Below are 12,910 nucleotides of genomic sequence, written 5' to 3' on the forward strand. Positions count from 1 at the left end.
GTGTTAGGTTGTTTCCAGTTTTACACAATCATAAATAGTGCTGCAGTGAACATCTTTGTGTATAATCTTAGCCTGTATTTCACATTACCTCCAGAGAGATTTTGGAAGTCATGTAGCCAGATCAAAGGATATAGATAGTATAAAGCTCTGATTACCAACTTGCTTTCAGAAAGCTTTATGAATTTACATTCCTATTCACAGCATATTGTGATTATCCTTCTATCCTCACCAGCATATTATTAATTTCCAACATATATCAAGCAGTTAAGATGTGCCAGGCACTCTGCTAATGTATCACATGCATGATTTCATTTAATTTGCCCAATGGCTATGAATTAGCGATGTTACGCCTGCCCCACCTTAGAAATGTGAAGATGGAGTCAGTAACTTGCCAGAAATCATGCAGCCTATGCATGCAGAGTCACGGTTGACATCTGGTTCTGGGTGGGCATGGTGACTCACACCTGTAATCCCAGAGACTCTGGAGGCTGAGAGGGGGAGGCCTGCTTAAGCCCTGGGGTTCAAGGCTGTAGTGAGCCACTATTGCACCACTGCCCTCCCATGTGGGCAGCAGAGCAAGACCCTGTCTCTAAAAAATTTTTTTAATTAAAAAATGAGAAAAAAGGCTGGGTGCAGTGGCTCATGTCTTTAATCCTAGCACTTTAGGAGGCCAAGGCGGGCGGATTGCCTGAGCTCAGGAGTTCGAGACCAGCCTAGGCAACACAGTGAAACCCCATCTCTACTAAGAAGTACAAAAAATTAACCGGGCATGGCAGTGTGTGCCTGTAGTCCAAGCTATTCAGGAGGCTGAGGCAGGAGAATGGCTTGAACCTGGGAGGTGGAAGTTGCAGTGAGCTGAGATCGTGTCATTGCACTCCAGCCTGGGCGACAGAGCAAGACTCCATCTCCAAAAAATAAAATAAAAGAGAGAGAGAGAGAAAAAAAAATTGCCTTTAATGAGCACTTGGTTTTTAAAATTCTTCTTAATTTGGTAGTTTGATATCATATTTTCATTGATCTTTCTCTGATTTCTAATGAAAACAAACTTCAATAAGTTAAATAATTCATAGTTCATCAAGTGTGAGTGTTCTTTTTCTTTGCAAATTTATCTATCAAACCCTTCATGTATTTCTTATTGATTTTATGACTTCGGAAATATCAAATATGCTGACCCTGTATTTCTTGTGTTTATTGCAAATGCTTTCCTAAGTTTTCTTTAAGTCCGAATGCCAAAAATATTACAGAAATAAATTTTAACTATTTTTTAATATGTTCAAATCTGTATATTTCCTTTTTATTTTTCCTCTGTTGCTTTTAGGTTAGAAAGTCCATCATGTAAATAGTAAATATTAGTTAAATATATGCCCATATTTTCTTCTAGTTTTGTTTTATAGGTTGCCTTTTTTTTTTTTTCTGACACAGGGTCTTACTCTGTCACCCAGGCTGGAGTGCAGTGGTGCATTCATAACTTACTATAACCTGGCCTCAAGCAATCCGCCTGCCTGAGCCTTCCAAGTAGCTAGGACTGCAGGAGCACACCACCATGCGCAGCTATATTTTTTAATTTTTTTGTAGAGACAGGGTCTCATTATGTTGCCCAGGCTGATCTGGAACCCCTGGCTCCAAGTGATCCTCCCACGTGGTCCTTCCAAAGTGCTGGGATTACAGGCAGGAGTCACCACACCCAGCCTCTGTTTTTTTGTTGTTTGTTTGTTTTTTTCCCTTTCTGATAGCATGTTACGTCCGTGGTATATGATACATGTTGTCAGTAAATACTTAATTATTTTCTCTAATCCTAGCCACTTGTTCTAGCATCATTTATTACATATACTTTCATTTGTTAAAAACAATATAGGCCTGGGCTAGCACTTTGGGAGGCTGAGGCAGGAGGATCACTTGAGCCCAGGAATTTGAGACCAGCCTGGGCAACACAGCAAAACCCTGTCACTGTTTAAAAAAAAAGAGAGAAAAAACAATATAGCAATATAGGATGCCTCTTTTATCATATATTAAGACTGTGTGTGTATGCATATATATGTGAATGTGTATATATATATATACTATATTTTATAATATTTACATCAGTATGGTAGCTATTTAAAAATATTTCTCATATACATAATGTGTGTATGTGTGTATATAACATACAAATACAGTCAGCCCTTCATATCCATGGGTTCTGAATATGGATTCAACCAACTGCAGGTGGCACATATTGGAGAAAAAAAATTTTTGACATACATCCTCCTGCATACTTAAATCATCTCTAGATTACTTATAATAGCTAATATAATGTAAATGCTATGTAAATAGTTGTTATACTGTATTTTTTAGGGAATAATGACAAAAAAGTCTACATGTTCAGTACAGACAAAAAAATTTTTTTCTCAAATATTTTCCATCTGCAGTTGGTTGAATCCAGATTCAGAACCCATGGATATGAAGGGCTGACTGTATTGATATGTTACATACACACATACACATATATATGAGAAATATTTTTAAATAGCTACCATACTGATCTAAATATTATAATTTTACCATATTTTTAAAAACTATAATAGGATTAATTATACTTTATTACATGTCCTTAAAACATACTTTTAGATATTCTTGTCCATTTCTCCAGGAAAACTTTAGAATTATTAGTCATTTTTCAACCAAATAGTTAAAATTTTAAAACTCTTGATGAGAATTTGACTACATGCTGGGGAGAACTGATATCTTTCTATTAATCTTCCAATTCATTTATTTGATATATCTATTTATTCAACTCTTCCTTTAGATCACTCTGTGAAGTTTTTTTTAAAATTTTATTATTATTATACTTTAAGTTTTAGGGTACATGTGCACAATGTGCAGGTTTGTTACGTATGTATACATGTGCCATGTTGGTGTGCTGCACCCATTAACTCGTCATTTAACATTAGGTATATCTCCTAATGCTATCCCTCCCCCCTCCCCCCACCCCACAACAGTCCCCAGAGTGTGATGTTCCCCTTCCTGTGTCCATGTGTTCTCATTGTTCAATTCCCACCTATGAGTGAGAACATGCGGTGTTTGGTTTTTTGTCCTTGTGATAGTTTGCTCAGAATGATGTTTTCCAGTTTCATCCATGTCCCTACAAAGGACATGAACTCATCATTTTTTATGGCTGTATAGTATTCCATGGTGTATATGTGCCACATTTTCTTAATCCAGTCTATCGTTGTTGGACATTTGGGTTGGTTCCAAGTCTTTGCTATTGTGAATAGTGCTGCAATAAACATACGTGTGCATGTGTCTTTATAGCAGCATGATTTATAATCCTTTGGGTATATACCCAGTAATGGGATGGCTGGGTCAAATGGTATTTCTAGTTCTAGATCCCTGAGGAATTGCCACACTGACTTCCACAATGGTTGAACTAGTTTACAGACCCACCAACAGTGTAAAAGTGTTCCTATTTCTCCACATCCTCTCCAGCACCTGTTGTTTCCTGATTTTTGAATGATGGCCATTGTAACTGGTGTGAGATGGTATCTCACTGTGGTTTTGATTTGCATTTCTCTGATGGCCAGTGATGATGAGCATTTCTTCATGTGTTTTTTGGCTGCATAAATGTCTTCTTTTGAGAAGTGTCTGTTCATATCCTTTGCCCACTTTTTGATGGGGTTGTTTGTTTTTTTCCTGTAAATTTGTTTAAGTTCATTGTAGATTCTGGATATTAGCCCTTTGTCAGATGAGTAGGTTGCAAAAATTTTCTCCCATTCTGTAGGTTTCCTGTTCACTCTGATGGTGGTTTCTTTTGCTGTGCAGAAGCTCTTTAGTTTAATGAGATCCCATTTGTCAATTTTGGCTTTCGTTGCCATTGCTTTTGGTGTTTTAGACATGAAGTCCTTGCCCATGCCTATGTCCTGAATGGTATTGCCTAGGTTTTCTTCTAGGGTTTTTATGGTTTTAGGTCTAACATTTAAGTCTTTAATCCATCTTGAATTAATTTTTGCATAACGTGTAAGGAAGGGATCCAGTTTCAGCTTTCTACATATGGCTAGCCAGTTTTCCCAGCACCATTTATTAAATAGGGAATCCTTTCCCCATTGCTTGTTTTTGTCAGGTTTGTCAAAGATCAGATAGTTGTAGATATGCGGCATTATTTCTGAGGGCTCTGTTCTGTTCCATTGGTCTATATCTCTGTTTTGGTACCAGTACCATGCTGTTTTGGTTACCATAGCCTTGTAGTATACTTTGAAGTCAGGTTGCGTGATGCTTCTAGCTTTGTTCTTTTGGCTTAGGATTGACTTGTCGATGCAGGCTCTTTTTTGATTCCATATGAACTTTAAAGTAGTTTTTTCCAATTCTGTGAAGTTTTATAGTTCCATCTCTTTCTCATTGTCATTAAGAATGGCAGCTTTAGCTATAAAAAGAATGGAATCATGTCCTTTGGAGCAACATGGATGGAGCTGGAGGCCATAATCCTAAACAAATTAACAGAGGAACACAAAACCAAATACTGTATGTTCTAACGTACAAGTGGAAGTTAAACATTGAGCACAGGGGACAGGGAGGGAGGGGGACGTGGGTTGAAAAACCACCTATTGGGTACTATGCTCACTACCTGGGTCCAACACACCCATTTAACAATCCTACACATGTGCCCCCATATCTAAAATAAAAGCTGAAATTAAAAAAAAAAAAAAAGAATGACAGCTTTAAAAAAATTTTCTTACTGATCTGTAGGGAAGCTATTGTTTGAATTTGTTATGGTTTTTTTTCCCCATAGGCATCTGTCTCACTAAGAGCTCTTTCTCTCTGAGTTTTTCATTAGATTTTCTTGGGTTTCTTAAGTAGCTAATAATAATATTCAAGCAACAGTGACCCTCATTCCTATAGTTACCTCTCTCGTTTTCATTTCATGCCTCAGCACATATGCTAGAATTTCTAGAATTTCCATGGTAAATACCAGGAGCAGTAGTAGCCACCATTGTAGACTTGATCTGGACCTCAACAGGGCAGTCAGCAGTCCTGCATTATTAAACATTATGTTGACTCTTGGTTTAAGATACAGCATTCTATAACTAGCTTATTTAGAACTTTTAATCAGGAATAAGTACTGGGTTTTCTAAAACTTGTTTCCAGCATCTGTTAAGATTGCCATATAGTTTTTTTTTCCCATTAGGCCTATTTGTATGTGATATATATTAGTAGATATTGTATTAAACCATTTTACATTCTTGTTGTAAAATCTGGATGATCAGAGTGGATTAATATTTTACTATTCTGCATTATATTTGTTAGAATTTTACTTGGGAATGTGTTCCTCTCTCTTCATAGAGTTAATTTTTTATGCTATATTGTCATATTTTTTTTCTGATCATGTTAGCCTCATAAAATGACTGGGTAGCTTTCCATCTTTTCTGTGTTCTGAAATTCTGACTCAGCTTGGGGAATTCTCTTTCCCTGAAAGTTTGGAGGAACTACCTACAAAATGTTAGAACCCTTATACAGGAGCATTTTTGCTTTTTAAAAAATTTTAATTATTCCTTATTTATAATTGACTCATAATCATTTTTCCAATTTATCAGGTGCAGTGTGATGTTTCAATGCATGCATGTGTTGTATAAATGATCTGATCAGGGTAATTACCATATTCCTCACTTTAAACATTTATCTTTTCTTTGTAAAGATAACATTCAAAACCTTCTATCTATCTTGACATATACACTACATTGTTCTTTGCAGAGATCATACTCTAATGATAAAGGAATTTGGTGCAGCAGTGAAGGGCCCAAGCTCTGGAGTCAGATTGCCCGGGTTTGAATTCCAATTCAGCCATTTACTATGCCTTTGGAAGTTTACTTAACTTTTCTTAAGCCTCAATTTCTTATCTGCAAGCTCTAATACTGTTGCATTACCTCATAGGTCAACATAAGGATTATATAAGATAATTTATTTAAAGCTTTAACAATAGTACCTGACAGTAAAAAAAAAAAAAATGGCCATTATTAATTTTCCATTTCCTTCAAAGTTATTGGTACATTTTGGTGTTTCTACTTTTCCTTATGACAATTATGCTAATTGGCATTTTTCAAGAAAGTTGTCTATTTAATTTAGATTTTCAAATGTATTGAAGTAAAGTTGCTTATGGTATTTTAAAAATCTCCATTATCTTTGCTTGCATTTTTAGTTTGCATTATTTACATTTTTACAAAAACAGATGCATGTTATCAGTTTTGTCCACTCTCTTCTCCACCCTCTACTCCTATTGCTTGACCTGTGTTATAAATACTATTTCTATCTTTTTCTACCCCATTTTTCTTGGGGTTCTGTTTTTGTTCACTTTTCAATATCCTATATCGAATTCAGTTCATATTTCCTTTAAAAAAAAAGAATACATTTAATAATATACATTTGGCTCCACATAAAGTTTTTCTTATTTTATTTCTCATTTTATTCTTTCCTATAATTATTTTAATTCATTTTTGTTTTACTATTTATTGAGTAGCATGTTTTTTTTTTGTCAGTATCTCCTGGTATAAACTTACTTTTCTTATTTTTCTAAGTGTGATGTGTTTCAAACATACAGAAAAGTATAGGGATAATATACTTGGAATAAATTTTCATATCTAATATAATTGATTGTGATCAGAAGATGAAATCTAGATACTTTTGTTTTAATATATGGAGATTTTTATAGTGATGAGTATAGGATCAAAGCTTTAAGGTGTATTCTGTTATGTGGTACACAGCTTGTTGTTACAAAAAGTCTATAAAAGTCCAATAAGTTGAATTAATAATCATTATGTTTTGCTTACTTATATTGTAGTCGAGTGTTAAAAATTGCTGGAGGTGTTTTGTCTTATTTCTAACAGTTTATCTGTTTTAAAAATATGTTTATCAAGATTGCCACTGTTTTTTATAAAGTTAATTGCCCTTTATCCATGCTTTGAAAGTTTTTAAAGATTTTCTAAGAAATGTCATGGTCAGGTCCTTCATGGTATTCTTTTATAGGGGAACAAATTCAGTCTAGAATCTAAACTTTTCTTGCTAGGATCTTCAGACCATTGTTACATGATTGCATGTATATATTTGCCTTTTTGTTTAGTTTTTTGAGGAAGAGTCTCGCTACCACTGTGCCCTAATACTCAACCTCCAAAAATCACCGTTTACTGGGACATGGAATTTTACATCCTGCAGTGAACGCCACTTTGTGTCTCTCTGTCAGAAATATTCAGGTAACAATGATTATCTAGGTAACTGTGGTAGTTTATGCTATTACATATATATGTATATATATAGTCGCTTTCTATAGGGAAGGAGGGGAACGTGGGTTGAAAAATTACCTGTTGGGTACTATGCTTACCACCTGGGTCCAATACATCATGTAACAATCCTACACATGTACTCCCTGTATCTAAAATAAAAGCTGAAACAAAATTTTAATACTATAAATAAATGTATATTAATTTATAATCATAGGCTTAAAATTTCAGCATGGCTAAATCCATATTGGCTTAGTGGGTCAAAGTTTATCAAATGGAATGTGATTTTTTTAAAGGATCATTGCCATAATTAATTAAATTAATTAATTGTATCTGATGGAATTTGTTAATAGTAGTTATCCCATTATAGTAATTGAATTTTGTTCTTTTCTCTACTCTGGCATTTTTCAGATTTTACATTTTATTATGGGAAAAGGAGAAGAAAAAACTTCATGTTTTTAATTGAGTGCAGTATTGAGTATTAAGTCCACTAATAGTATTCACTGTTAAATTTAGCATTAAAAAATAAACAAGTGGGGATTTGAAACATTATAAACAGATCACTGTCTATGCCTTTCCATAATCCAAATAAAAGTAGAACGCATACTTAAAAGTAGGAATCATCCATATTTTGAAAAATATATTTTTAAAAAAGTATTACATTATTTTTCATTGATCACAATGTATTTTTAACAAATGATCAAGAAAAAATTTTGTCATTTAATGAGAACTGTAAGTAGATATCTCATGTGCTTTGGCATAATTTTTTTTGCTAAATTAATCTTTACCCATTTTTTTCCATGTTTTTAACTAACTCCTTTATTAGCGAAGTACTATAAAGCAATAATTCAAACACCTCCTCTTGTGGATGGTTTCTTACATTTCTTCATGCTAGCTCTCCCAGGTGAAAACTTTGTAAGGGGATACTTAATACATTTATTTCCTTGTTGAAGCAGTTCAAACAAAGGAGATATTTAGCACCAACACGACATGATAATGCAGGTTACATTTATTTGCAGATATTCTCTTTCGTCAATCAGACAAACGAAACAGAATGTTGTTCCGATTTTAGAAAACAAACGTTGCAGCTCACACATTTTACTTAAGGTATACAGCAAGACATACCTAATTCTCTCACCCAAAATCTAAAATAAATAGGCAAATAATATCTAAAGTAGATTAGTATGGGGAGAAATGTGAAAAAAAAATGTCCCATAACTTGCAGAGTATGGGGAAGGGTTTGTTGTTGTTGTTTTCTTTTACATGCAGAAGTTAAAGGCAGACAGACATTGCAGAATGCTTCAGAAACTGTAAAGTATCTAAATAATCTGTACAAAATAATCCCAAAGACTCTGACTTGGCACAGTGCTCAAAGGGAGTGTCTGAAAAGTAACATGCAGCTGGTGAGCATCACGGACCCTTACCAGCAGGCATTCCTCAGCGTGCAGGCGCTCCTTCACAACTCTTCCTTATGGATCGGACTCTTCAGTCAAGATGTAAGTGTTCAGTCCCCACTGCCAGGACTGGTTGATGGAAAGCGACATTTTTTATTGTGCATAGCATCTCTCATAGCAGACTAAAACAAACAGGAGACCTGAAAATCTTACTCCAGTAAATTTCATGGAATATGTCAGGGTTTTTTTTTATTTTGTTTTGAGACAAGGGCTCACACTGTCACCCAGGCTGGAGTACAGTGGTGTGATCACACTTCACTGCAGCCTTGACCTCCTGGGCTCAAGCGATCCTCCCACCTCAGCCTCCTGAGTAGCTGGGACTGCAGATACACACCACCATACCTGCCTAATTTTTGTATTTTTTGTAAAGACGGGGTTTTGCCATATTGCCCAAGCTGGTCTCAAATGCCTAGACTCAAGCAATCTGCCCACCTCGGCCTCCCAAAGCGCAGGGATTACCAGTATGAGCCATGATACCTAGCAGCAATATGGGGTTTTTAGAGGCAATTATCTTTCCACTATTGAAAGATCTAGTACTTGGTTGTTTAAATGAGGAAAAGGTTCTAGTGGATATATATATATATATATTTGAGCACTTCTTTTTATTTATTCTAATCAAAGACTGAGCTAGAATCTGGAGCTGCCATATCTCTTCAGCCAATGAAAAGATAAGGGAAGAATTTAAAAATCAGATGTGGTTGGGTGTGTGGAAGCACTATGGATAGTGTTAAAGAGTCCTTTCCATCCCTTTCTCTTTTTTTCTTTCTTTTTCTTTTTTCTTTTTTTTTTTTTTTTTTTTTTGAGACAGGTTCTTGTTCTGTCACCCAGGCTGGAGTGCAGTGGTGCAATCTCGGCTTACTGCAACCTCCACCTCCCAGGTTCAAGTGATTCTCATGCTTCAGCCTCCTCAGTAGCTGGTATTACAGGCATGCACCAACACGCCCAGCTAATTTTTGTATTTTTAATAGAGATGGGGTTTCACCATGTTGGCAAGGCTGGTGGTCTTGAACTCTTTACCTCAAGTGATCCGCCCACCCCAGCTTCCCAAAGTGTTGGGATTAGAGGCGTGAGCCACCACACCCGGCTTCCATCCCTTTCAACATCAGCAGCACTGCTGGGCACCGTGGTGCACACCTGTAGTCCCAGTTACTCTGGAGGCAAGAGGATCACTTGAGCCCAGGAGTTCAAATCCAGCCTGGACTACATAGCAAGACCCCAGTCTCTAGTTTAAGAAGAAAAAATTCAGCAAAGTAAGATTAAGCAACTCTGAGAAGGAAGTTGAATAGTGTTTTCCTCCATCTCGAGTGCTGATCCTAGATAGATGTCTCATTCTCATTCATTTCAGAGCCCAACAAAGAATGCTAGTCTCCTACTAATTCCCATCACTAACCTCTGCACATGTAGCACAAACTGGAATCGTTACACAGCTGAAGTTTTGGCTATAATTAAATAAGGGATTTTTAAATAAAGCTGTGGTATTCCCATTGGCATTATAGGCTACCTCTTTTCTCAGCCATGGTATATCCCTACGTATACCAGGATGGGTCTAGGGCTTCATGGAAAAAATGTGATGGAAGACTCAGAATTGAACTGAAGAATGGATGGAAAAATAAGAATTGTTATCAGAAGCTCAATTAAAAGTAGCATTTAGGAATAGCTTAAAGAATAGTCTCCCTGAGCCACGGGGTATTCTAAAGTTAACCCAGATCAGCCAGGCATGGTGGCTCACACCTGTAATCCCAGCACTTTGGGAGGCCAAAGCAGGTGGATCACTTGAGGTCAGGAGTTTGAGACCAGCCTGGCCAACATGGTGAAACCCTGTCTGTACTAAAAATACAAAAGTTAGCTGAGTATCGTGGTGGGCGTCTGTAATCCCAGCTACTCAGAAGGCTGAGGCATGAGAATCACTTGAACCTGGGAGGTGGAGATTGCAGTGAGCTGAGATTACACCATTGCATTCCAGCCTGGGCAACAGAGTGAGACTCCATCTCTAAATTAATTAATTAATTAATTAATTTAATTAACCCAGATCAAGCCAGGAGATCGGGAAGCTGCTTACCCAGTCCTCACAGTCTCAACTGTTTCATAGCATTGCATTTACTTGCTTTATCTTCAGTGTTGGAAATTCTGTGAAATGCGTCGTTGTGTCTGTTGTGAGGAAGCAATAAGTGATTACATTTCCTAGTTTCAGTCACCCTAAATCTTTTGAGACAAAAACAATATTGCAATGTAGAAGACTTGTCAGTAAATTAAAAGAACAAAATTAAAGTCATCTATAATCCCAGTACCTAAAAATAAACATGATTCAATATTTTGGTATGTATCTTTCAAGTTATTTTTCTATGTATACCTATTTATTTTTTAGACAGTTGGAGTCAGACTATTTTGTAACTCCCCTCCCCACTTAATGATTTGGGTCTTACTTCTTATCCTATTTTCAACCTTTACCTATGGTTCTCTTTTCCCTTTCACTCTTGATTTTAACATACTCTGTGCAGCTGTTTAACTATATATCCTAATAGCTGCCTTAATTCTTTGAAAATGACAGGATGTTAATAAATACTTTACATTGAAAGCAATGAGAAGATATTGAAAGATTTTAAACAGAGTAGTAACAATATAAGACTTTACTTCAGTAGAAGACACTGTATGGAGGGCCGGGGAGGACGCAAGCAGCTGGAGAGAGGAAGAGCAGTTATTTTTCTGTAAATTCATGCAGGAAATGCTCTTGGCCTTTACAGTGTCTGAGGAGAGGCAGCTCTGGGTTATGTAAAGTGCAGAGTGTGGCCATGCAGTGGGTCACTCAAGTACCCAGCTTGAAGAAATAAAAATACATAGCATTAAAGGAAGTCAAGAAGGCTTGGAAACATGAACACAGGCCTCTCAAGTTAATGGTAGGACCGGGAGGACAGCAAGAATTGGGACATCTTAGTGAATGTCAGGGAGGAGCAAGGCGACCAAGTCCTCAGTGAATGTCATGGGGAGTTTGCAGTGATACAAGGGGAATAATCCTCAAAGGAAATAAAAGGAGATAAAAATATCCACTACTCTTTCTCATAGTCCTGTGGTATCTGAGAATAGAATATCAAATAGCTTTCCCCTGTGGGTGCTGAAAGGAGATTATTCCCTTAGAAAAGCCAGATTTATGTATTTATTTATTTAAGATTCAGGGGGTACACGTGCAGGTTTGTTACAATACAGACATTGTGGGATGCTGAGGCTTGGGCTTCAGTTGAACCTGTCACCCAATAGTGAACAAAGTACCCAATAGGTAGTTTTTCAACCCTTGCTCCAATCCCTCCCCACTTTTGGAGTCCCCAGACACTATCATTCCCATCTTTATGTCCATGTGTACCCAATATTTAGCTCCCACTCATGTAAGTGAGAATATGTGGTATTTGGTTTTCTGTTCCTGCATTAATTTACTTAGGATAATGTCCTCCAGCTACATCCATGTTGCTGTAAAGGACATGATTTTGTTCTTTTTTATGGCTGCACAGTATGCCATCGTGTATATGTGTTACATTTTCTTGATCCAATCCACTGTTGATGGGCATCTAGATTGATTCCATGTCTTTGCTGTTGTGAACAGTTCTACAATAAACATATGAGCGCAGGTGTATTTTGGTAGAACGATTTGTTTTCCTCTGGGTATATACCCAGTAATGGGATTGCTGAGTTGAATGGTAATTCTATTTTTGTTCTTTGGGAAATCTCCAAACTACTTTCCACAGGGGCTGAACTAATTTATAATCCCACCAACAATGTGTGAGCATTCCCTGGAAAAGCCAGAGTTAAATTAAGATCAATTAAGATCAAGAATTTAGTGACAAGATATTTGTAGTCTTAATATTTTGTATTCAATAAAAAGATAAAAGGTGTGGGATGATTTATTTAGATGGAATGGAAATTCCAAAGGATCAGGGACAGGGTTAGGTGGGGAGTGCAGCAAAGGGGAAGAAATGCAGGGCAGTCCGAATGAGTGCAGGCAAAGTCACGTGGCCAAAGGGCCACACTGGAGGCCACAGTGGCTTAGGCCCTAACTGGGTTAGGTAGGGGCTAGGATTACAGCTGGAACTCTGGTCATGAACATTTCAGAATGAAGCAACGAGTGGTGTTGAAGCTTGACTGTGTTGCTGTTTATGGTTTACTAAGGAGACTGTGTGGTTTCGTTCAATATTTCAAACAAATTAGTGATGTAGATTGTCTTGGGAC

The 12,910-nt window shown here is 36.7% G+C and overlaps 1 protein-coding gene across 2 annotated transcripts in view; it reads left to right on the forward strand.

Moving 5' to 3' along the window:
• LY75 (lymphocyte antigen 75) overlaps window positions 1-12,910 on the forward strand; it is a 101,909-nt gene that overhangs the window by 55,350 nt on the left and 33,649 nt on the right. For both annotated transcript variants that reach the window (XM_032755595.2, XM_058441718.1), the window contains exons 24-25: window positions 7,085-7,214; window positions 8,511-8,737. In XM_032755595.2, coding sequence (XP_032611486.1) covers window positions 7,085-7,214; window positions 8,511-8,737 — 357 coding nt within the window. The remainder of the gene's footprint in view (window positions 1-7,084; window positions 7,215-8,510; window positions 8,738-12,910) is intronic.

This window comes from Hylobates moloch, unplaced genomic scaffold, assembly GCF_009828535.3.
Source record: "Hylobates moloch isolate HMO894 unplaced genomic scaffold, HMol_V3 SCAFFOLD_1, whole genome shotgun sequence".
In the NCBI taxonomy this organism is placed as follows: domain Eukaryota; kingdom Metazoa; phylum Chordata; class Mammalia; order Primates; family Hylobatidae; genus Hylobates; species Hylobates moloch.